At 35.3% G+C, this 27,888-nt stretch overlaps 1 protein-coding gene across 1 annotated transcript in view; it reads right to left on the reverse strand.

Moving 5' to 3' along the window:
- LOC150101790 (calcium-activated chloride channel regulator 1-like) overlaps nucleotides 1-27,888 on the reverse strand; it is a 99,080-nt gene that overhangs the window by 47,169 nt on the left and 24,023 nt on the right. Inside the window, exon 2 of the mRNA XM_090400190.1 lies at nucleotides 6,543-6,708. Within this exon, the coding sequence (XP_090256316.1) occupies nucleotides 6,543-6,707 (165 nt within the window). The 5' untranslated portion in view covers nucleotide 6,708. The remainder of the gene's footprint in view (nucleotides 1-6,542; nucleotides 6,709-27,888) is intronic.

Raw genomic sequence — 27,888 nt, forward strand, 5'->3', positions numbered from 1 at the left:
CCATATTAGACTCCTTTCAGCAGGGCTAATCTGTAGCCTATCACATAAATCTTCATCTTCTGTTCTTGTGTCTATATTCGACATTATTCTTTGTATGTGCTGGGATCTATACTCGTCTAAATCGGTTAGAATATATATGTAAGAACAATCTTTCTACAGTTCCGGAAATTCAGGTTTTTCATCCAACAAAGAGATGCAAATTAGCCAGAAACACGCACGCAATTAGCTGTGTGTTAAGTCTAAATATTGCATGTGTTTCTGGCCAATTTGCATCTCTTTGTTGGATGTAAAAACTGAATTTCCAGAACTATAGGAAGATTGTTCTTACATATATATTCTAACCGATTTAAAAGCGCATAGATCACTTTGACCGTAATTACAAAGCAAAGGAACTGACCTCGTCCCACATAAAATCGAATGTCAATGTCAATTAAACTGCTCTCCTCATTTGTTTGTCTTCAAACGGTCTATTATTAAAACTAGTTTTTTAATTGCACATGAATAGCCACTTAGGTATTAATTAGTGTAATTAAAGACGAATGACGGGTGTGTTTCTATAATTCAGAAAATTTTGCCATAAAATAAAATAATAAAATGATCGGATTTTAACCATTTACTAATTACCGTTTTCGTTTTTGTTGTTACACGTATTTCTGTTATCCTCTTAACACAGTTAATATGTTAATATTTTGGAAATTAAAAAAAAATGTAAAATTAATATTTTAGAGATTTTTTTAAAGCCCCCATGTAATGATACATGAATTGTTTCCCAGATAAAGTAACTTAAAATTCATTTAAAAATAAATAATATTTCACGCGAGCAAATCCACTTTTATTATGCAGACGAACAAACCACTGCGCGTGCGTTGCCTAAAAATGCAGCCGATAAGTTAAAAGCAAGTCTAACGAACAGATCAGATTCCAGCGATAATTTTCATCATTCACTTTAAAGAAATTTCTTGAAGTTTGCGCCGTTTTAAGTTTCCAGGGATTATTTATATTAAACCACGTGATTTCTTGCTACATAAAGTCGTTACTTCAGGCGCTGATGGATATCTAAACAACTGTCAAGAACAAGGGCGGAAATTCAAGATGACTGTGGGAGGCCAGAGACCAGCTTATCAGGTCATGTCGGTCTTAATTCATTTTAGAACAGTTTTATTTTTATTTTTTAATATTATCAGTTAGGAATTACAACTACGAAAATTAAATAAACAAAATAATAAGAAAGGAAAAAATTATAATACATTTCGACTGCAAACAACTTGAATATTTTTATCAAACGATGAGTTGAAATGATAACCCAACCTAACTCACTACACAGGGGGAAATGAAAATACTTCAAAATAAAACAACAAAAAATATAACTTATAAAAAATACCTCGATGCTGTTGAGTAAGAAATGATGGAAGACAGGTGGTGTATTTAAATAAAATAAAATAAAAAATAAAAAAAAAACCTGAGACAAAGAATTTCCCGACAGTTAACAATGTAATACATTTAACCAGTAACATCATGTTACGCAGTATAATATGCTTTCATTTGATTATAAGCTCTGATATAAGCTGTAGAATTTTTGTTAGATTTACTATTCGAATATGTATAACATGTGGCGATAAATGATACAACACTGCATTAACTGTACATGGATAAGATCATGGAAAAGAACGTAGAATGATTTTTTGCTTCCTGGAACATTTTGCGATGCTTTAAGAAACATGAGGGTCGTTTTGTACTTTTATTATGTTGCCTATAGAAGCCGTGTCAGAATTTAAAATTTTATAATTTAATTTTTAAATTGAATTTGTAAAATCATTAAGGAAAATTTATAAAATCATGAACGCACGTATAGGATGTTATATCATTGTAATCCAATAAATGAATTAATTTTTGGTTACAGAAAGAAATTTAACTGATTACAAAAATAATCGAAATGTTTTTACTAAACAGTCCCTATAATTCACAGTTAAATGTCAATGCTATTACTGGCACAGTTTCATATTGAAATTTCTGTAGTTGTTAGAAACCTTCATGTCAAAGCTTTCTTTAACATAGTAAATAAACGAACGTTAGGCGTAATTCCTTTTAATTAATTAAACTAAATAATTAAAGAGACCGCTTTTAGATAGTTTAAGCTACCATTATCTAGGCAATTTAAAGATATTCAACGAAGACGCTTACAAAGAAAATATACTAAGAACTAAGAATGTAAAGAAAATCATGTACTGGTGTAAAGGTTCCACATATATATAACATTATTATTATTATTATTATTATTATTATTATTATTATTATTATTATTATTATTATTATTATTATTATTATTATTATTATTATTATAAGATAATTCCAAAAGCAGGCCACCCGAGATTTTGGCTACATTATTTATTTTTTTATTTTTATTTCCATGTTGTTAACGACTTCCTAAGGTCCACAAACCCAGTTTCCCTACATTCTACTTGTAGCTATTTTTTTCCCACTTAGTAATAAAATTATTTAAATACTTGATATCTGAATTTACATAGACAATATGTCGTCTTAAAGAGAAACTCTAGTTATTTTGATGGTTAAGTCAGCTTTAATGTCCAGTTTTTTAAAAAGTAGCTTTGACAACAAATTTGAACTCGTATCCAAAATCTTTTCCCCCAGACATTTGTTGACTCTGTAAGAATGTTTTAAATCAGGCTACTTTACCCGAGACAAGCAGCTTCACAAGAACTCGATGGACAAAAGGGAATGGCAGTAAATAGCGAAAACTGCATGAGACACCAACGGACATTAGACCCATGGACATTCATGATGATGATGACTAGATAAATTATATTATCTTCTGAAACGTCACAAAATCAGAACAGTCTACAAACAACTGGATAAAGTTTCCGTCCAAGAGAGATTAAAAACTGCCAATGTCCTTGAATCTTTCTGGAAATTTATAGCATTTTCTTGTGTAAAAAACTGTCACTAGAAAATGCAGCACACATCGGCCTGAAAGACTAGAGTTCGACTCTTTTTTAAGAGCTTTTGTCAGCTGAAGTAAATTAACCGGTCTCATATGGAGGTAGACGGGTACCCACTCTCTGAACGTCAGGTATTTCATGTGCAGAACAAACTGCACATGCCGTTCACAGACATTATACAATAATCTTATAACTTTTGTTGATTCTATTGTAATTCAAAACCATACCAATCACTTACTGGGTTGTTACAAATGGACATCTATGCAATTTTGTACATCAACATCACTGCAATTGCACGCTCAACATTTTATAGAGTTCGGAATAATACAATAGCCTGCAGTTTTCTTTAATCAGTTGAATTCGTTGGCATTTTAATGTCATTTCTATATTAGCAATCGAGTCGATTCATACAACAAACTGATTTGCTTTGTTATTGGTTCCTGATCGAACAATTTAAAGACAGTGAATGGTTTAACCTCTAGTACCTGTCATTTCTTAACAGTAACAGGCTGAGCTCCTTTGATACCTACTGACTTTTCGAAGACAAGTGGCCAGCCATCCACCCTTTAGTGATAGTGATATCCAACCTCACTGATAGTGAACTCCTGCTTTCCATGAACCAAAGCTTTCTGGAGAGAGTGCGACAGACAACTATCGCCATCTCGTGGTCCTAATTTGTAAACACTGGAATTATAATCTGTCAGAGTTCAAGTTCTACAGTCGATTTTTCAGATGAAGGGTTAAAGGAAAAATCTCTCTAGTTGGCGACTAGAATCAAACCTATAACGGATTTTCTTTGGGAAGTCTGGCACTATGCACCATTTCACCAAGACTACACAAGCACCCAGTGATGATTTAATTGATTTAGTTCACTGAGAACTGAGTAAGAATGAATAACATCCACTATAAAAGGCAGAAATTAGAATAAAGTGGAAAAAGCAGATCAAGAAATATCTGACTCAAATATATGAAGAAATAACTATTAGTATAATGGGGCTCAAAATAAATCCAGAAAATGTTTTCAATGATTAAAATAATATGATATTAGGAAAAATAATGCATTTTCTGAGAGAAATAGCAAAAAAAATGTTTTTTATCATATCATTTAGATACATCGATTTCCTCATCATAAATAGGATGATAGTATGTTAGTAGCTAAAATAATATATATATATATATATATAAATATATAAGCTAATGCCTTTTATCCCACCTTATAGGGAGTAGGCGAGGCCTTTTAACGCTATCTAGCTTTCAAAGATTGATCGGGCAGTTCAATCTCCACCGGTAGCTATTCAGAGATAACTGGCCCATGATTATCACTAATTATATGCAGCCACCGACGAAGAGACAGGAAGACAAGTGCTGCCATCTCTTGGTACTACCTAACCCTAACAGGACATGTTACTGTCTGAAATAATGTGGGTTTACGGCCGATTTTCTTGAGTTTACTGGATGAAAAACCCGAATTTCGTGGAGAAAAAACTCGCTTGTCCGTGTCAGAGATCGACTAACTCCGGAACCGGTCGAAGATAGGCTTAGAAAAAGTTCCTCCAGTTAGCGACTAGACTCGAACTATAAGTCCAACTCTAAGCGCAGAGGACGCAAGCGCCGCTTCCACTGAGATACACAGGCCTCATTAAAATAATTTAAAATTCATTAAAACTATTAGCATGTTATCAGCTAACCTTATTTTAGAATTGTTATTTAGAAAGCCAGACCCAATAGTAAATACCTATTTAAGGTATATACATTTTAATAAATGGAGGAAAGAGTGCTGTAAAAGGAGTCAGAGATGATAAAGGTGATTTGATGAAAACAGGAGAAAAATATATCCTTGAAGTATGGAGTAATTACTTTGAAAAACTTCTAAATGAAACAAGCAGTGATGACAGCACAGTGGCAAAAAACACTGACCAGACATGCAGTCAGGAATACATATCCATACTTGAAGTAGAAAAAGCCATCAAAGGCTTGAAATGTGGAAAGGCAGCAGGAGTAGATGATATTCGACCAGAAATGCTCAAATATGGTGGTATAAGAGTCTTATAGAGGCTGTACTGCATAGTTCAGAATGCCTGGACAGAGGGACGAATTCCAGACGATTGGAGTAGAGCTCTCATAGTACCCATATATAAAAAGGGAAATAAAACTGAATGTGAGAATTACAGAGGTATTTCCTTACTGAGTGTTCCTGGTAAGATATATGTAGGTATACTTGAGAAATGGTTTAGAAAAATTGTGGAAGAAAAGCTTGGTGAAGAACAAGCTGGATTCAGGTCAAATAGAGGCTGTCAGGATCAGATCTTCACTTTACGACAAATAGTCGAGAAAGCATGGGAATATAACAAAGATCTGTATTTAAGTTTTCTCGGTTTGGAAAAGGCATATGACAAGGTGCCAAGAGAGAAGCTATTCAATACGCTGCAGTTATATGGTCTCAATGGGGCATTATATCAAGCAATACTTAGTATTTATTTAAGTTGCAAGTCAGCAGTTAGAATTGAAGGAAGTACAAGAAGATGGTTTAATGTTAAATCTGGTGTGAGACAAGGATGTATATTATCCCCTGTGTTATTCATTATCTATATGGATCACATTATGAAGGATAGTGGTATTAAACATGATATCATAATTGGAGATGTTAATGTCAGCCCTTTGCTTTATGCGGACGATGTTATACTTCTAAATAAATCCACTACAAATCTGAAAGATTCTCTGACTAAATTGAATAGCTGTTGCAATAGATATGGTATAAAAGTCAGCATTAAAAAGACAAAGACAATGAAAATAAGCAGAATCGTTGAAAATGCTAACTGCGTTGTGAACGGAGAACCTGTGGAACAAGTAAAACATTTCAGCTACTTAGGCACGATTTTTACTGAAGATGGTAAATTAAATATAGAAATAGACAACAGAATCAGCAAAGTTGGTATGGTGGGAAGTCAACTGAATAAATTCATATGAAATAAGAGAGAAATTAGTCGGAACACTAAATTAGCTGTATACAAGACAGTGTTCAAACCAATTTTAACTCATGGAGCTGAGAGCTGGGTCAGAAGTAAAACACTTGACCAAAGACTAGAGACCACAGATATGAGAGTCCTGAGAAAGATTAGAGGCGTGAACAGATGGCATCAATGGCCGTATCATATTAAAAACGAGGATATTAGGAAAGAACTTGACATTGTCAGCACCCAGGAATGCGTTAGCAGAGCTAATCTCAGGTGGTATGGTCACTTAAACAGAATGGGCAAGGCAAAATTAGCAAACAAGTGTTCTCTGCCAGGTTGGCAGGAAAAAGACCCAGAGGAAGACCAAGAAGTGGATTGTTACGGTACAAAGTGCTTTAGATGATAGAAATATAAGATCTGATAATGTTGGAGTCTTGAGAAGTAACAGACTGATTTGGAGGAAAATTGTAGATAGGAAGTTAATAATGATGTAAATTTTTCATGTAGTATTATCATATCCTGTAAACCACCTTGAGGGTACAAGGCAGGAATTTGATGATGATGATGACATTTTATTAAATTATAAATTTACGAATATTTTTTAAGATGAAGTAACAAATGGTTTAGTTACCTTTATGTTGTGGATCAACATCTCGTCTTCGGGGATGGTGTTCCGGATGGCTATGACAATTCCTTCGTATCCTTTATCGCTTTCATCCATGACTACTACCGAGGCTCTTCCTGTATGTCCGAGACACGATATTAGAATGAGTGGGAATAAATTGCAGAAACCCATTCTGGAATACAAAACAGGAAGAGTAATATCAAATAGCAGTTTTTCTGCATACCAAATATCCTTTTCTGCATATCAAATATGCAGAAAAAGAAAATCGATATGAAATTAAATCCCCCCCCCCCAGAAAACTGAAATTTCGATAATGCAAGAGAAAAGTAAGCAGAATATGTTAGCACAAATAAACAAAAAAGATTTTATATCAGTTGTATTCTTAAGACCTAACGTTATTATGTTTATGCAAATTTGTTTACTTCCGTAATTGTAAACCAAATTTAATAAATAAAATAAATAAATAATCGATTATTTATTTTATAATAAATAACAGGTGATTATTAAATAATTCTAGCCCTTTATTTTCCAAAGGGAGTTCCTTTAGCCCTAATTTCTACAAAATATAGCTTCATCTTGAATTATACATTGCAGTCAAATATTTAGTTATGAACATTCATGACGTAGTCATAAATATTATGACTAAGCTCGTGCTTAGTCATAATATTCTTTTTCAAGGAAGCGTTTCAAGGATATTCGTTTCTTTTCATGTTTAAGATTTCAACCTTCATTATGTTTTCCTTTATTATTATTATTAAGTAGGAAATGGGTATTCACCAGAGGCGCACCCAGGGAGAGGGAAAAGGGGCCCTGTCCCCTAAAAAGAAAAAGGAAATAAACACTAGAAAATTTTCCAAAAATCTTTTCCTAATTAAAATTCATTTTTTTATTTATGTTGTGTCTTCTATTTTTATACTACTTATCATGTATTGGCGATCACTGCAGATGCTCAGTCATAGGTCGTATGCAATGCGTGGTGTGTATTCGTAAATCGTCTACTCAACTCCCCCCCCCCCCCCCCCAAGATTAAATCCTGAGTGCACCACTGGTAACGATATCAACTCAATTTCCTACTTTCTGCATGTAAACCATGAGACTCTCGAAATTGGCTTATTGTTTGCAAGGGGAAGAACGGAAAACTTGAGTGGAAACCAAGCACTAGAGAACCAATTAACTTAGTACTGAAACAAAAATTGACCAACAGGTGAGCCATGAATTAAATAATCAGAATTGAGCCAACGCAAGATTTTTCACCTGACCCACGATAAAAGCTAATTCTCTTCAATTTCTCGCCAATGTTTTTATTAGTTACGTTTCATGGAATGATTCATTTAATGTCTTTCATTAAAATGACTAATCAACTATTAAATTAGTTTTCTTTTATTTTTTTTTTCCAAATGTTCCTGTGCTCTGGCTAGACGGATTTTAATGAAACTGGTATTTACTAAGCTTTGTCGAGGCCAGATCCATTTGCATTTTAATCGGACCCTTTTTTAATAGCAGAAATGAGCAAATATTCGAACCATGAAAAGTAATATTGCCAAAATGGAATTTAATGATATTTGGTATTTTGGATGTGTACTCATCTTTATCAGAGTAACTCATTTTTGCTTTCGATGATCATTTTTAGTGGCAAAATTTGCCAAACTGATGATTAATGAAAAAGATTGTGTCCCTAAATATCATTAACTGCACAGTGTACACAAAATTGGTTAAATGTACAACGAATCTTTTAAGGTACGCTTCTCAAGATGCATTACCGCCTGTTCATATACATCTGTTTTTTGTTGAATAATAACTGCTTTTTGGATGAACACAGTTTATTGCGTATATAAAATCTTTACCAAATTTTATCAAGTGACTGACATTACAATACAATTAATGTTATTATAAGACGCACCTTTTATGAATTGTTTTGAATCATCTTCATATTTTCTATTTATTTTTTTATGTTATGTATATAATATAGGGTTAGATGCCATTGGGTTAGATGTGTTACAAGAATGTGAAAGAAAATCAGCAACTCCTCTAACCAGGATGTTTAATTTAAGCCTCAGTTCTGGTAAAGTGCCAATAGAGTGGAAAATAGTTCCATTGTACAATGGAGACTCTAAGACTGAGGTTGCAAATTATAGACCAATCAATATATCTGGAGTGGTGGTTAAGATTTTGGAGAAATTGGTAAAAATTAGAATTCAGGACTGGGTGAACAGCAATATGATACTTTATGAGGGGCAACATGGTTTTGTGAAGGGTAGGTCTTGCCTAAGTAATTTGCTTACTTTCTATAATAAAGTAACAGTGGAGTTGGATAAAGGATATCCTTACTCACTTTGCAAAGGCTTTTGACAGGATTCCACATGGAACTGCTACATAAATTAGAGCAAATGGGTATGGATCCGAAGATGGTGATTTAGATTAAAGGATGGCTGGTGGACAGATATCAAAGAGTGGTCTACGGAGGAGTTGAGTCCAGGAAAAGGCAAGTGACTAGTGGTGTACCTCAGGGCTCAGTTCTTGGTCCTCTATTGTTTAATTTGTACATCAATGATATTGGAAATACCTTGAATGGAAATATCCACTTGTTTGCTGATGATGCAAAATTGGGAAGAGCGATAATCAATTCAAATGATGTGGATATTTTACAGGATGACTTAAATAGGCTGACGGTATGGACTGAGGTAAATGGCTGTCACTTCAACGTGGCTAAGTGTAAGGTGATGCACTTCGGGAGGATGACATCGCATGCTGTTTACTATATTAACGGAATTGAACTGCAGGAAGTTGATGAGACAAGAGACTTGGGAGTTATTGCGGACAGAGAACTTAAGTTTAAAGGGCATATTGCAAAGATTGCCAAAACATCACATCACATCAAATTACATGGTTGTTGAGGAACACACTAACAAGCAGGGATAGCGAAGTTATTGTTCCACTCTATAAGGCATTAATAAGGCCGCATTTGGACTATTGTGCACAGATCTGGTCTCCAGGATTTTTTGGTGTTGTGGAAGTGGTGTGGGATTCAGAGGTGGGTTACATAGATTGTTGCAGATCTGTGGGATGTTCCCTATGATGATAGATTGATGATCTGTGGGCTCCAAAAACTAGCTGATAGACGTAGGAGAGGAGATATGATAACGGTATTTAAATTGTTAAAGAGATTTTACATGTTTGATACTGATGATATTTTTGAGACCAGTGCAGGGAGTGAGAGAACGAGGGGCCATCCCTGGAGATTGTGTAAGAGTGTGGTTAACAAGGGTGTTAGGACTAGATTTTTTACTTGGAGGGTTGTGAATGGGTGGAATGCTTTGCCAGAGGTGGTTGTGAATGCTTCAACTGTGAATGAATTTAAGGAGAGGTATGACAGGTATTGTGTAAATAATGGTTAGTGTGTCAATGTCGGGTCTCCCGCGATGAGTCTTTTGACTCCATGGAGACACCGTTAAAATAAATAATAATAATAATAGCCCTCAGCATTGTAGGGGTCACTCTACAAAATATATTTAACTCAATCTACTCATCCATAATAATCATTTCATTATAATTTTTTCTCAAAGCTAAGTTCACTGCTTATACAACTTGTTGCCGAAGATTATTATTCCATATTTAGTTTTGCATCTGAAGTAAAAAAAATGCCTCACAACGAAGCATAGTAATATTTAAATATTATACTTTTTTTCGCATATAACTACAAATGGAAAAGGTGGCGCTTGCCTCGCACTTTGTGTATTTCACTTTTGGCATAATGCTAGCAGCCAGAGAACGAATGTAATAACTGCAACTACAGTAAATAGATTTTCGTATAATCGGATATTAATAGGAATTTGAAATATATATTTCAGTTAGAAACTCTAATGCCTTATTTATTTCAAAACCTATCAAACAGTTTAAAAGGCGTAAATAAAAGTAAAATATATGGCTTCGCTGATAAACAATGTTCAATAAATAATCAGATCTATTCACCTTTTTTCATTTAATTCGCAAATAAAATGGGTGTGCGATTGCATAAGAAGTTACCTTGTATTGCGACACGTCCGCATTTATTTTCATCATCATCATCATCATCATGCGTATCAAGGATTTAGGCCTAGCATGGCCTGTTCCTGCCTTACAAGTCATCGTTGAAGAGGACGTCCTGGTTTTTTTTCCCCTAATGATTTGCAATTTAAGGCTTGTTTTGGTAATCTTTCAGTTTTTATTCTTTGAACGTGTTCCATCCAATTATGTTTATATTTTTTAATTTTTTCTATCACTGGTTCTTGGTTTAATTCTTTCATAATATCTTCGTTTCTTTTGTGATCAAATAGGGTATACTTTGCAGTTTTTCTCATAAACTTCATTTCTGCTGTTGTTAATCTTTGTTTGTCTTTTTGTTTTATTGTCCAGATTTCGCTTCCACTTTTAGCCTGGTTTGTTTTTGAACTAGGTTTGGTTTAAATATAGAGTTAATTACGCCTGTTATTTTTAAATATTTTGCAATTTTTACGTTTATATCTTTTTCATTTTCATATGTGATCATACATCCTAGGTAGTTAAATGAATTCACCTGTTCTAAGATCTTGTTATCTATTACTATTTTAGTTCTTGCTGGATCTTGTCCTTTAAAGGCCATAGTTTTTGATTTTTCTGTTGATATGATCATACCATAATCTTTGGATATCTCATTTAGATCTAAAATAGCTTTCTGTAAGTTATCTTCAGAATTTGTAATTATTATTTGGTCGTCAGCAGAGAGGAGAGTGTTTAAGTTTACTGTAGGAGAAAGTTTAATTCCTTGATGTAAATTTTTATTCCATTTTGTTATTATTTCATTTAAGTAGATATTAAAAAGAGTTGCTGAGAGGGGACATTCCTGTCGGACCCCTTGGTTTATCTCTGTCGTATATGATAGCTCGTGATTTAATCTTATTTGTATTTGCATTTATTTTATATATGATTAATATTATTTTTTAATCTTCTGTTTTCCCAAAGTAAGCCAATGCAATATCGCCATTTTAAACTTGAAAAAGGATTACTTAATTTTCCATACCATCTATACCTTCCCAAAAATCGCAGTGTGTTTTATTCTGGTGATCCTCCCTGTCCTTGTATCATACCGCCTTTCTTCGCCAACTTTGATCTCTTGACATAGACACACGTGTGCAACCTTCTGACGAATGACAGACGACTAAATATACCTCCCAGTGTAGTAGCAGCTGCACTGGCAGATTGCCGTTTTGATTACCAAACCTACTCACGTGCTGCGTAAAACTTGAACAGTGATGCACGTGAAAGACTAAAATAGGTCACTAGTCCATCTGTCTACTTCCGTTTGGAAATTATGTTTTCCAAAATAAAAATAATAACAAAAAAAAAAAAAAACCCGTAATTATTAATAGGCAACATTTTTAAATCTGAAAATACGAATTTTTTAAACTGTATAAAAGAAGGCCTAGCAAGACTAAACCTGATCTTGGAAGAGCAAAGAAATTAGATGATATTTTGCTACTGATTACTAATATTCTTTAAAAGTGATTTTGTATCAGAAATGATAAAAGCAGTAGAAGTTTTGCCACCAGTATCACAGACATTTGTTAATTCAGTAGGTACACTGGTTAACATTACAATTATATTAACACACACACACACGCACACGCCTGATATGGATCTTTAAATTAAAGAGTTAAAAATATTCAAATATTTTTAATTCTACCCAGCTATTTTCAGCACAAGTATTTTATTGCTGTATATTTAAGAAAAGTGTACACCAGCCTATGGATAGCTATTAAAAATTTTGTCGCGAAAAGATTTGTGGGAATTGAATTGACTAAAGCGGGGGTGAGAAACCTTTTTTAGTATCAAGGGCGAAAATTGCTAATTTAAAAACTTCCGCGGGCGACTAGCAAATTTTAACTTTTATATATAGTGTATGTGATGTGCAATATATATCTCAATAAGTAAATGTGCAACATTCTCATCCGATATGGCATCTTTTAATTACGATTGTGTAGATATATAATTATAACAATCACGCAAAGGCTATATTTAATTTATTTAAAACATGATATTTATTTTAACGGAGAACTTTATTAAAGCAATAACAGCATATAAACATTTCATCAAAGTTAATGAAACTTACCTTTAATCTTAAACTTTTTAGTGAGAAGGCTGAAACTACTTTTGTTTTGTGAAAGCGTAGAAATATTAGCTGCCCTTGATGAGACGGCTACTCGTAGTTCATTGACGAGATTTTCTTTCATATTTTATGTAATATAGTTATTTTTGATTTTATATATTTAATTATTTAATATATAAAATAATTAAATAATTAAATTTAAATAATAATTTTAATTTACTATATTTAAATAAATTTAATTATAGTAAATTTAAATTATTATAAAATTTTATTTACATGTACATACCAGTACATCAGTAAAGGGGCGAATTGAAATAGACTCGCGGGCGAGGGGTTCCCCACTTGGACTACAGCAGTGGTCGCCAAAGGGGTCGATATCGACCCCCTGGGGTCGATATGACATTGTTAGGGGTAGATTCGGGCTCAGGGGTCGATTGGGGGTCGACATAAAAATATAAGACATCATTGTATGGGTAATATTTAATTCGGTTAACTTGGATTACCTCCGTGACAAAAGACACGGAGGTTATGACAACGCAATTAAGAGTGAATCGTGGGATCAGTACCACCATCTTACAGGTCCATGAATAGGACCTGCAAGATAGAGTAAGGTCATGAAAATAGTTACTGAGGCCAATCAAGTAGGCCAAAATGACGTATTTATCAATAAACGGATGTTGGTGGTTCCTGCCGGCCGGAGCAGTGGGAGCGAGATTGCAACACGTGCGTGGTTCTTATTTACTGATACTTACAAGTATTCGATCCCAGTTTCATTTTTGCGCATCGACATACAAGTGAGCGTTAATGTTCTAAAATTCATCAACATACATATTATAATTCAATCGTTATTCATTCACGAACTAAACTTCTCTATGGTGAAGAGTTGAGCAGCGCTGGTAGTAATACCAATGATATTAATACCAGTAGTTTATTAATATTACTAGTAATATCAGTGATATTACTAGTGATAGTAATAGTAGTAGTAATAGTAATATAATAATATATACTATATTATACATACAATAAACACTGTAACTATAAAATAAACAATCTAAAAACTCACATAAGCGTCTTTTTTTGCTTGTCCTATTATAATTACGTAATAGTAAAATATAGGGGGTCGATAACAAGTCAAGAAACTCTTGAAGGGGTCGACGGGCAAATAAATTTGGCGACCCCTGGTCTACAGCAATAACGTTTGCAAAGTTCTTTCAAAACATTAAAAAAAAAAAAATGTTTGCTGCGTTGTTTATGATGACTCCATAATACTTGCATGGAAGACTTGAGGGACTTTTTTTATTATATTATTAATTTAATTTATTTTAAATGTGAAGACAAGAGTTTCGGACCTCCCTGGGAGAGACAGAAAGTTTTCAAATGAGAGTTGGTTTCCATCAAGGGTCAGCATTAAGTCCATTCCTGTTTAATATTGTGATGGAGGTGGCGAGAGAAAACGCCTTGGACAATGTTTTATGCGGATGACATCGTGCTGTGTGCAGAATCAAGAGAAGTGGCAAATAAACTGGAAAGATGGAGGAAAGTACTGGAAGAGAGAAGTATGAGACTGAGCAGAAGTAAGACAGAGTATTGTGTTGCAAAGTGGATGGCAGCCAGGAGACAGATCTGGAACTGGAAGGAAATGTCATCAGGAAGGTTAGGGACTTCAGATGCTTATGTTCAACAGTGAAAGAGGATGGAGAGGCTGAGAAGGAAGTGGGATTCAGGATACAAGCTGGATGGAGGAACTGGAGAGAGATGGCTGGAGTGCTATGCGATAAGAGGATGCAGAAGGCAAAATCTACAGGACAGTATGAGATCAGCTGAAGTATGCTATGGAAACTGTAGCCCTGAGGAAAAATAACATCAGCAGGATGGAGGTAGTGGAGATGAGAATGCTTAAGTGGATGTGCGGTGTGACCAGAACGGATCGTCTGAGAAATGATTATGTAAGGGGAACGGTGAAAGTTACAAACTTAGGAGCGAAGATACAGGAGGCAAGGTTGAGATGGTTTGGTCATGTGATGAGGAGAGAGGACGGGGAAAAAGGTCATGCAGATGGAGGTGCAAGGAAGACGGAGTCGTGGGCGACCAAAGAAGAGATGGAGGGAGCTGGTAGAAGAGGACTTGAGGATGAAGAACTTGGATGTGGTGACAACCCAAGACAGGAGGATATGGAGGAGACTCATCATTAACAGCGACTTTACCTAAGTGGGATAAGCTGCAGAAGAAGAAGATTAATTTAATTTATTTTAACTGATTCTCGGATTTTTGAGGCAGCATTCAGAAACCATCCAGAACCGAGGCTCACAACATGGATTTTTGGCTAAGGTTTAAGATTTTCGAAAGGAAAAATACTGAAATTTTAATGCCTTAACTCAGAAAAACACCCGTAGTAGACACACAATGTTCAAACAATAATACTCGCTAGGAACAGGAGATGGCAGCAGTTGTCTGTCATATTTTAGTATCGCTTTCTCCTGTGCATCCCCACTAAAGACTGTACTAATCTTATGGTGAGGGCAAGAGAGGTTGGCAATTTCTGTCCAAAAATTAGGGTGAATTAAGGTGTGTTACTTACTCGTAGAAGATTTATTTATTTTAAAATTTAAATTTAAGATGACTTTCTAAAAATGTGCAGTGATTGAAAAAGAATTTATGTGTCAAAACATAATGTAACTACTTTTGTAAATACACTGCTTGGAAAGAAGTCAACGTGCACCTCCATGGTCAAAGTCCATCGTGCCATGTAAGAAATCACGTGTTTGTAATCGATATATATTTGAGGAATGTGATACTAGCAAGTCAGCGTCTCCCTCTATGCAGAAGACACAGCAATACTAGCCAGATCTCTTCAACCACATCTCTTCACCAAAAAACTACAAGATAATCTGCAAAATCTAGAACACAGGTTCTCCAATTGGAGATTGCAAGTAAACCCTCAAAAGGGTATCAATGTTTTTAACTGAAAAATGAACATCTCCTAAAGGAGACATCTTCCTATTCAATACCAAAATTTTCTGGAAATCAGAAACCAAATATCTCGGTGTACTACTGGACCGAAGATTAACATTCAGCCATCATATCAAAGCCTTATGCACGAATGCAGCTAAAATCATCGCGCAGCTCTATCCCCCTAATTAACAGGAACAGCAAATTAGACACCAAAATGAAATTGCTCATTTACCAGCTGATGATTCGTCCTATAATGACTTATGCGTCTCCAGCCTGGAGCCACACTTCCAACACTAATATTCTCAAAGTGCAAAACAGATGTTTACGCATGATCCTAAATGCGCCATGGGTTATCAGAGAAGTACAAATTCATCGGGAGACAGGGATTCCTTACATCTACTCTTTCCTGCAATCTTTAGCAGTAAGGTTCTTTTCAAAATCGTTCCACACATCCTAATGAACTAGTTCAGCAAGCAGCTAACTACGATGAAACAGACTCCTTTAGACACAGAAGACCAAAGGCCATCTTTGTGTCAAACAATGATCCATAACTTTCAACCGCTCAAAACAGATGCTTACGCAAGATCCTAAATGCTCCATGGTTTATCAGAGACGTACAAATTCATTGGGAGACAGGAATTTCTTACATCTACTCTTTTCTGCAATCAATTAGCTCATAAGTTTCTTCCTCTCACAGTATCCTTCATAGATAGCAGGGATCTAAAAGCATTTTGCTTCACCTTTATAGCCAGTAATGTTAAGCGTTAAACGTTAGCAAGTCAGCGCAACTGTGTCCGTGTGAAATAGCTGTGAGAAGAAGACTGACAGAGTTTGAAAGAGGCGTTGTGAGAGGATGCCCTGTTGCAGGCCAATCTGTTCAGGAAATTGTTGACAAATTGGGCCATTCCAGATCAGCAGTCAGATGGAAGCACAGAGGGTCAACTGCAAGTGCTACCCGCAGAGGCAACCCACCTAACTCACCGAATGAGACTGTAGGGTGCAATGAAGTATAATATGTAAAAACTGCTATTCGTAGGCTGACGCGTTGAACGCGGAGTTCCGGGCATCGATTGGAACACGAATCTGCACCAAAGCATTCAGAACCGAGGCGCACAACATGGGTTTCCATGATAGGATCACAATATGCAAGCCTCACATTACCTGAACCGACACGTTAAACGAATCACGTTACACTTTTTACCGAGCAGATGGACTGGTGTGAGTGTGGCGGATGCCCGGACCAGAGTGCGTAACCTCAACTACGAAATTCGGGGGTGGCGTTGTGATGGTATGATTCTGTTTTTCCTGGTGTGACCTTTGACTTCTGTTTGTGGTGGCCCGAACATTGTTTCCGTAGCTGATTTACCTTTCAATAAATTTGCATTTGTATTCTATTCTTTTCTTTCATACTTTTCATTCTTTGGTGTTAATAATAAACTGTAAAATGTGAAAAATGCCAGAAACAATAGAAGAAATCGTATTAGGTTCGATATTCCTTAATAACAGATTAAAATTGAGGTTATATAGATTCTACTAATCTGGAATTATTCCTGTCGCAACTATATATCCAGGTCCCTTCAATGACGAGGGTAGTTGATTTAGCATTCTCCCTCCCGCCTCATATTCTAACACATTCCAGAGTTTTAGTTGGTTTCACTTCCGAACTGGAGCAGCCTGAGGAAATGAGTGATTTAGCCCTCACTCTCATTTACTGGAAGCAGATCTGACTCAACAATACTGTGGCATAGAGGTCAAATATTGTTTAAACAAAGCAATGTCTTATCATTTCGTCCAAAAATGTCACTGAGCTCATCATTGCGGGGGCATGCTTACGTGGGAATTGAGGAAACTGATAAATGATTGACGTAACCTATAATTCGCTAGTAGGAACATGTGTGTGTGTGTGTGTGTGATCAGGTTCTCGCAGAAGACACAAAGCTTCCTCGTGCGATGTTTTCTCCTCTTGGCATTCGATAGGAAATAGTCATTCAGAAGATTCTGTTTCTGTAGTGAAAACAGCGGTTCTTACAATTCAAACTCTCTTCAGGATCCCGAATAACAAAAGCTCTGTCTTTCTATTTATAAAGCACCCATTCCATAAGCAATGCCAGCAGTATAATATCAATAGCAATAACATTCTATAAGCAGTAGGAAGTGAAGAGGGGAATGCTCTTTTGAACAACAAACACCACGTGATTTTAAAATACGACTTTCTCGTCATAGTAAAATTAAAATTCAGGCAATGTTTATTTATTTTTTTTTTTTAAATCAGACTTCGGAAATATATTTCGTATATGAAATTCATCCAGTTGTTGTTTTAAAGTTTTTTTATTTTTATTTTTATTTTAAGAAATTCAAAGTCCTTGTTGCATGCTTGAATTAAGAATGAATTTTTGAAGTTATGCGCACTTCGATTGAAAAAAAAATGTTTAACATCTAGTCTCGTCATGGCGACTGCAATATTATGTACTTTTTTGGATTGAATGTGAGTTAATCAATCTCATTTGGAGATAGTAGTTTTTTTTTTTCTCTCGGAAAATCAGCAATTTTGTCTTGCATAAATTGCTGATTTTTTGTAAATAACATAAATGCTATTATTGGTGTAGACGTAGAGTGCAGATTGTGGATTTCGTAGTGTGTGTGTATATATATATTTATTTATAAATAAATATTTATTTATTTATTTATTTATTTATTTATTTATTATTATTTTTTTTTTCAAAATTCATTTTTACTCGGTTGGAATATTATAAAAAAAAGGTTTAATGACTATTACCGAGAGAAAAGATCACAAGATATATTTAAAAAAGATACTACTAGTTTACTAGTTTCGTTACATGAACATCCTCAGGTATCACAATCAAAGAAGTATATAAAAAATTACAGAGACTTAAAATTGTAATAACAGAACAAGCATAAAAAGACAGTAGCGTGTTTGAAAAACAAATGCGAGTATGAGTTCCAAACAAACGAATACTACGCGCTGTCGCGAGTGCGCCAGTACTGAACAGAAGCAACGTGTGCGTCAGAGAGATTGTAACTCAGGCTGTTGTGATATGAGAGGAATCTAGAGAAATTTCCCTAGATTCAACAATCTTTCTTTCGAGTTCATCGTAGCACATATGGATGTTAGAAGTTTTAGTCCAGTTTACAATGTGTTGGCGGCCTTCGTCTGAGTTAGCTGAAAAGAGAACGTGGCTAGAGAAAGCACTAGCTCTAGTCCTGTTATAGGAGATATCTCTACGGTGTTCATCCAAACGTAGAAGGATGGATTTAGCAATTTGGCCATAGTATGGCTTTCCGCAATCACACAAAATCTTGTATACTCCTGGAAACTGAGTAGGAAGATGTTTCTGTTTATGTTTGCTAAGTAATGAACGAAGTTTTGGAAGCGTTCGTTCATTACTTAGCAAACATAAACAGAAACATCTTCCTACTCAGTTTCCAGGAGTATACAAGATTTTGTGTGATTGCGGAAAGCCATACTATGGCCAAATTGCTAAATCCATCCTTCTACGTTTGGATGAACACCGTAGAGATATCTCCTATAACAGGACTAGAGGTAGTGCTTTCTCTAGCCACGTTCTCTTTTCAGCTAACTCAGACGAAGGCCGCCAACACATTGTAAACTGGACTAAAACTTCTAACATCCATATGTGCTACGATGAACTCGAAAGAAAGATTGTTGAATCTAGGGAAATTTCTCTAGATTCCTCTCATATCACAACAGCCTGAGTTACAATCTCTCTGACGCACACGTTGCTTCTGTTCAGTACTGGCGCACTCGCGACAGCGCGTAGTATTCGTTTGTTTGGAACTCATACTCGCATTTGTTTTTCAAACACGCTACTGTCTTTTTATGCTTGTTCTGTTATTACAATTTTAAGTCTCTGTAATTTTTTATATACTTCTTTGATTGTGATACCTGAGGATGTTCATGTAACGAAACTAGTAAACTAGTAGTATCTTTTTTAAATATATCTTGTGATCTTTTCTCTCGGTAATAGTCATTAAACCTTTTATATATATATATATATATATATATATATAAAAGATTGAGTCATTAAATCTTTACTGTATATATATATATATATATATATATATATATATAAACACACTTATTCCTATACTTTTTATAGTGTAAGCATTCGGAACCGAAATCCTACGGGATAGAGGTTGGTTACTTTGTATTCCTGGAGGTATCCTATGACTGTAGCCTGTGTGTTCACTGGTAAATGTAATAAAAACATGTTTATAGGTTTTCATTCTCAACAGAAATTATAACAGCTTAGGTTAGGTTAGTTTATAATGAAAAATGTAAGGAAAGTACTTCTTTTGCACTCAATGAAATCAAAAATCAGAAATCATTATAAACTAGCCTAACCTAACCTAAACTAACCTGGATGTCGCATGTTGAACAAGAGTGTAGTCGTAGTTTGTCGTGGGTAGATTAATGGGGATGAAAGATAAACGGTGTTGCTGTATCTCTGACCACACTGATCAGTTTCTCTCTGATTGATCTATTATCCCCATTCACCCACCCACAACAACTTTTGTTAGTTATCCCCATATATCTGCCCACAATCATTAAGCTCAGTCCACAACAACGTTTATCTTTCATCCCCATTAATCTGCTCACGACAAACTACGACTACACTCTGGTTTGACATGCGACATCTGGGTTAGGTTAGGTTAGTTTATAATAATTTCTGATTTCACTGAGTGCAAAAGAAGTACTTTGCTTACTTTTTTCATTATAAACTAACCTAACCTAACCTAACCTAAGCTGTTATAATTTCTATTGAGAATGAAAACGTATATACAAAACCTATAAACATGTTTTTATTACATTTACCAGACTCCTCTAGGAATTATTCACTTTAACCGGTTAAAGTGATTAATTCTAATTTTTTTTTAATATATCTATATAGTTTTAGATATTCAGTTTGATGTTTTGTATATTTGCCATCCTGGCTCGAGTGATTTAGCGTATCCACTCTTCAACCAATAGGCTGTTGAGGGGTTCGAAATCCACTGTCGGTGTTTGTAATTGTGTTAGGTGAATTTCATCACTGAGTGGCTTCAAAAAGTTCCTTGTTTAGTTTCTAAAGCAGGGCTTCGATATTTTGTAAAAAATAAAAATGCAAAAAATATTTAAAAAAAATACTTAACCCACCATCGGTACAAAGTATGCCGGCTTACAACCTATTGTCGGTAGGAATCACAAAAAATAATGCTTTTTAAATTCTTAATAATTATTTATTCTTGTGACACTCTTTATGTATATATTGAGTTTTAATTTTAACCGCTTGCTTTAGCTAATATAATGATGAACTGTATTTATTATTACATAAAATAATTTATTCGTTAAATCATTTTAGAAGCTTAAGTGAATTAATTTCTTAAAAGAATAACCGAAATCAGTTAACAGGCTACACTTTCGTTTTGAGGCCCCTTCATTAAATTTACGCGAGCATTTCATAGCAACCACGTGCGGTATCCTAGCAACGCTTTTAGCACTGGCGTTATTAAAAAACACTTGACTCTAGCTGATATCCAACAGTAACGTGTTTAGTTTCTCTGCAATAACTTAAACTGCGTTGACGACAACATTCACTTTTTTTAAAAAATCTCCCCAAGTGTGGGGTCAGAGTACTAAATACCCCCTTCAAACTCATTCATCATTGAAATCATTATCACCCTAGTCCTTGTTCTTAGACCCTGGTGTTGCACCGCCCAGCTTTAAAGTGGGTGTCACAGAGTAGGTCACAAAGGAGGACTGCAGTATTCTGAGAAGCATCAGGGGAGGAGAAAATTCCCTGTGGAGTTTCCGCCTCTCATTCACAACTATGAAATGTGTGCATCAGGTGGAGATCTGACATCGTTAATGACTGTGGGGGTGTTTTATCCTCTTCATATTTTTTTTAGGGATGGGCTAGAAGATGAGTTATGGGGGGGGATGGAAGCTTTCTTTTATGGCTAAGAGCACTCAAGGTGTTAATTAATTGGTGCTTAAGCCAGTCAAGGCTCTAATACAGCCTTAGGCAAGTTAAACCCGACCCGACAGAAAAGACATTACTCCATATGTACTCTGTAAAGAAAATATATAGCCTTGAATTGTTATAAATAATAAATAAATATATATATTTTTAAATGCCCTATTTATCCTACCCCCCCCCCCCCTTAGTTTTGTAATAATGTTTCTTGTGACACCAGGATTTATAAGCTTCATGGATATAAATCGTTATCTAGTTATATGCTGGTTATTGATTCGTAATATAAATCTCCTATTACGAATCAATAAATTTAGTATCCTAAGAGGGGTCAAGGGGTAGTATATGGTCGCGAGGGTACACGTCTGGCTGACAGACGTGTACTATTAAATTTCCGATGCGTGCATGCAGTCCTTGATGGCGATTCCTAGACAATGTTTTCATGGCTAAGTTATTATTATTATTATTATTATTACAACATGACACTTCTAAGGGGTCTAAGGAACATACATCTCGCTGTCTTCCCCTAATCGTGTTGTATCGTGTTGTAATCTCCAATTACAACACAATACTACTACCATCGACATCATTTAAGGGTAAGTTTTGCCGGCCTGGTTGGCAAACTGATTAGTGCAACCACTTTGCAACCAACAGGCTGCTGTTTCGACCTGCCTTGGGTCTGCGATTGTGAGAGGCGGAAAGATTTCCAGTCTAGGACAACATTGTGTCGTAATGAGGAGGTCATAATTATGAACAGGCATGAAACTATACTGGTAAGATAGGTAGAGCACTCTGATGAACTCGTGAACACTGATGTATCTAATCAACTGGAAGACATGGATAAAAAAGAGGACCAAGATCTAGGAGCAGTTGAATCAATTGCAGAAGTTTTAAAGAAAGAATATATCCTTCTTGGAAACCCAAGAAGGATATATTTACAGCAACTGGTCTAATCTAAGTAGACTTAATGAAAAAAATGTGGGTACAGAATATTTCGAACAGCTGTGCTAATTTTTTGCCAAGATCTAGATTAAAACAATCTCAGAGGAATAGAATGGAATTAGAGTATCATATACCCTACCATAAGAGAGATAATGCAATGATGTTCTCCAAATAGAAGGAAATCAGCCTGTTATATACCACCTATATTTTTTTATTTATTTTCTCCAACATTTTATTCGAGGGACTTTTTCCCACTCCCGGTGTAGAGAATACCATTGGTGACAACCATTGCTGATTCCATGAAGTAAGATTCGCAAGTGACCAGATCCAAATACTCCCAAAAAATGAAATGAATTCACAATCGAAACACGCCAGCTCTTCATGGAATTTAGAACACGTGACAACATAGCTGTTTCTAATTTATAATCGCAAAGGAGGAAATACTCCAAAAGAAGCTTATTGGTCAAAACTACAATGAGAAAAACAGTCGGTGTCAGATTAAAATTCAGAATATGTTGTCTGGTCTAATTCACATAAAAAGGTGTTCCACAAGGGGATGTACTAACCTCCACACCGTATGCATCGCCCATGGAAACATCATGGGTGCTGGTATTAACACAAGGGTAACCTTCTATGATTCAGTACAAATTATCACATATGTTGACGATACTAATATTATAGGAGGAACTGAAACATCAAACATATATTCATGATATTTATATTACAGGAAGTACGCAAACTCTTGCGGCCTTTTCCAGATTAATAAAGAAATCTTGATTGATCTGGTAGAGAAGCAAAGAAAATGAATCTGCAGATTAATCATGTTAACGCGAGGGTTAGGGGGCACTCCCTCTCCTGCAGTCGAAAAACCGCGTATAGCTTTTGACTCCCGAAAATCTACTAATAGCCTACTGTTGACTGGTTCCTTACCGATAACATAAACACATAGTTTGTATGGTAGGTATGTATTATATACTGTATTCTTACAATAAAGTAAGCCAGAGAAAGGAAAATGTTATTAAGAAAATCATAAGGAAGTGACAGTACATTTACAATACTGTACTGTATTTATCGATACCGTAAGTTTACATCGTCTGTTTACAAGATGAATCGTCTGTCTGTCAGTACCTACATTAACATTGTTTTATATGATACAAAACACTGTAGATGTTATACGTATTACTAACACTAGATATCAAAAACGAAAAGATAACTTGAAAAAGAAATTCATATTTATTTACAGGTATAACGATTCATTCATTGATAACGAAGCAGCGGCAGTATGATTGCTTTACGGTAGCCTAGTGCAATCGCTATGATTGCTTCGCAGTAGTCAGCCTATACACTAATGAATGAATCGTTATAAAAGTTTTATTTTATGCAAATTAATTAAATTTAACTAATTAATTAATAACAGTTAATTTTATGCAGTTATGAGTTAATACTGCATCTTGACGTTTGTTTACATTTCTCTCGACTGTGAATGGGGCCATGTACGGCTTGTCAATTGTGCGTGTAAGTTTTGATAAACTTTAATTTTTTATAATAGATTTGTGCATATTTTATGGTAAGAAATCATAAAATCGACTACTATATATATATATATATATATATACATATATATCAACTATATCAAGTATAGTTATATATATATATATATATATATATATATATATATATATACATATATATATATATATATATATATATAACTATACTTGATATAGTTGATATATTAACTATATAACTATATATGAATTCATGACATACCTAACTTTTTCTTATTTTTTTCGATATTTCTAAGCTACGTGGTTCGTCTGCGATTTTTTCAAATTGCGCAACTCTCCAAAACGTTTCCAATGAGACTTGTGTAGCTCAGTGGAAGTGATGCTTGCATTCTCTGTGCCAGGCCGCCCGAAGATAGTTGGTGTAGTTGCGAAGTAGTGTTTGAACGAATTTGGATAAGATTAGTGGGGGATGAAAAACCCGTTTTCTTGATGATTTTGAATATTAACAAAGTGTTGGTACATATTATATTAATAATTTTTGGTTTGTATGAGTTTTAGTGATTCTTGTAAGTCAATTTAATAAGCTGTTATAACATATCAAATAATATTCGTTGTCAGGATTAGTATCTATGTTGAATTCAGTATGCTAGATGTGTTATGTCGGTATTAGTCCTAATTTATTCAAAAGAATCTCGAGGAATCATATATATGGTAGGTTTATTATTATTATTATTATTATTATTATTATTATTATTATTATTATTATTATTATTATTAAAGGTGTCTCCATGGAGTCAAAAGACTCATTGCAGGGAGACCCAACATTGACACACTAACCATTATTTACACAATACCTATCACACTTCCCCTTAAACTCATTCACAGACGAAGCATTCACAACTACCTCTGGCAACGCATTCCACCCATTCACAACCCTCCAAGCAAAAAATCTAGTCCTAACACCCTTGTTAGCCACACTCTTGCACAACCTCCAGGGATGCTCCCCCTCGTTCTCACCCTTCCTGCACTGGTCTTAAAAAAGTCATCAGTATCAATCCTATAAAACCCCTTTAATAATTTATGTCTCTATCATATCTCCTCTCCTACGTGTATCAGCAGCTAGTTTTTTGGAGCCTAACGATCTCCTATAGGAAATATCCCGCAGGCCTGCTACAATAATCCGCCTCTGGATCCTCTCCACTATTTTCTCATCCCCGAGAAATCCAGGTGACCATATCTGTGCGCAGTAGTCAAAATCCGGTCTTATTAATGCTTTATAAAGTGGAACAGTCACTTCCTTATCCCTGCTTGTCAGTGTGTTTTCAAAAACCATGTAATTTGATGTGATGTTTTGGCAAACTTTGCAATATGCTCCTTAAACTTAAGTTCTCTGTCCACAATAACTCCCAAGTCCATATCCTCATCACCTTCTTGCAGTTCAGTTCCATTAATATAGTAAACAGCATGTGATCTCATCCTTCCGAAGTGCATCACCTTCCACTTGGCCACGTTAAACCGGCAGCCATTTCGTTTAGCCCAAACCGTCAGCCTATTTAAGTCATCTTGCAAGATATCCACATCATCTGAATTAACTATCGCTCTTCCCAATTTTGCATCATCAGCAAACAAGTGGATATCTCCTTTCAAAGTATTCCCAATATCATTGATGTACAAATTAAACAATAGAGGACCAAGCACTGAGCCCTGAGGCACACCACTCGTCACCTGCCTTCTACTGGACTCCGCTCCACCATAAATCACTCTTTGATATCTATCCACTAGCTATCCTCTAATCCAAATCACTAGTCTCGGATCCATACCCATTTTCTCCAATTTATGGAACAGAGTCCCATGCGGAATCTTGTCAAATGCCTTTGTAAAGTCCAGCACGATCACTGAATAAGGATTTCCTTTATCCTACTCCATTGCTACTTCATTATAGAAAGTGAGCAAATTACTAAGACAAGATCTACCCCTTCACAAAACCATGTTTCCCCTTATAAAGAATCATATTGCTGTCCACCCAGTCCTGAATTCTAATTTTTACCAATTTCTCCAAAACCTTAACCACCACTCCCGATATACTGATTGGTCTATAATTTACTACCTCAGTCCTGGAGCCCCTCTTATAAAGTGGAATAATTTCCCCCTCTTTCCACTCAATTGGGACTTTACCAGAACTGAGGCTTAAATTAAACAGCTAAGTTAGAGAAGGTGCTAATTCTCTTGCACATTTCCTTAACAGATGGGCCGATATGCCATCTAACCCAATGGCAGTGTTAGCATTAAGGTTCTGTAATATACTACGCACCTCAAGTTCTTATAATCACTAGACTCTTGTCAGTCAATGACACATTCGGAATTGCAATATCAAAAGATGGTACACATTCGCAAAATTATAACTAAGCCACTCAACTATTTGATTAGCTTCTGTAATTTCCTTGCCATTAACACTTTTTAAAGTCATCCTTCCAAAAGTTATTCCTCCTTTTACTTGCCACACAGCAAAAGAACTCCTTAGAATTTTTTTTTTTGACTCATCAGCTAGCTTCAGCTCATAAATAGCTTTGGCCTTCCTTATCATGCAGGTTATCCTTCTTGCCTGTACCTTGTACTGCTCATTCTTATGAGCAGTACAAGGTACAGGCAAGGTGATGTAATGTTCATCACCTTTTTCTTTGTACTTCCACCACAACCTTTTCTTCATTTGCAACTCCTGCTTAATAATATTATTCATCCATCTTACTCCTATTTGATTTCTTCTCCTGACTCTGGGAATACAGTCTGATACAGCTTTCCTGAAATGCTCCTTGACAATATCCCATGTACCATCAACATCTCTCCCATTTAAATACTCATGGCATAGTACTTTTGAAAGCTAACTTCTCAGCCTGTCATAATCACCAGCCATGTAATTCCACATATATATATATCCCATCTTAACAGAATATTGCACAAAATACAGTCTCCCATGTCAAGACCACATGATCACTTTCTCCAAGTGGAGACAGTATATATAAATTACTTACTGATATGTTCTCCGATGCTATGACCAGATATAACACTCTCAAATGCTGTCTCCGGTACTTATCTCTTAACAATTGTATAAACTCCAATTCCTTTGTTCCTTGAGACCATTCCTTCTCCCAATTTATGTCCCTCATAGTTAAAATCCCCTATAATAAAAACACATCCTTAGTAGTAGTCCAGCCACTTTGAACAAGATCAAGATCAAGATAAGATAAGGGTCGTGACCTGATTGGTTGTTCATTTGATGACGTCATTGTGGGCGTGATGTCTTGATACTGGAATGTTAGGAATTTCCCTGGGGGCATATGTGTCAGTGATGAGTTCTTGTGTTTTGGTTCACGTATGGAATTATGGGTGATGGTAGCGATAAGGATTCGTATCGTGATTGGTGGTGCACTTCTGACAAAATCAAGATCAAGATAAGATAAGGAATCATGATATGAATGTTTGTTGTTATTAGATGAAGATAAGTGACGTCATTTGTTAGTTGTAAATAACTGATGTTATTGTTTTGAATGGAAAAGGAAGATATATTAGTGGAAAAGGAATCGTGTCGTGATTGGTAGGACATTTCTGACAAGATCATGTTAAGATAAGGAATCGTGATGTGAATGTTTGTTATTATAGAGTTTGGAATGTTTAGAATTTCGCTGGGGCCCTCGTCTGTCAGGGACATCACGTGTTGTGTTTGGTGATATTTAGAGATAAGAATCGTGATGTTATGTGTTTGGAAATTTCCTGGGAACATATGTCTCTCTGTGATATCACAGGGTGTTTTGGTTTGGCTATGGAATTGTGGGTGATGT

Source organism: Typopeltis vanoorti, chromosome 11 (genome assembly GCF_054136105.1).
Source record: "Typopeltis vanoorti isolate ZY-2024b chromosome 11, IOZ_Tvanoo_1.0, whole genome shotgun sequence".
In the NCBI taxonomy this organism is placed as follows: Eukaryota; Metazoa; Arthropoda; class Arachnida; order Uropygi; family Thelyphonidae; genus Typopeltis; species Typopeltis vanoorti.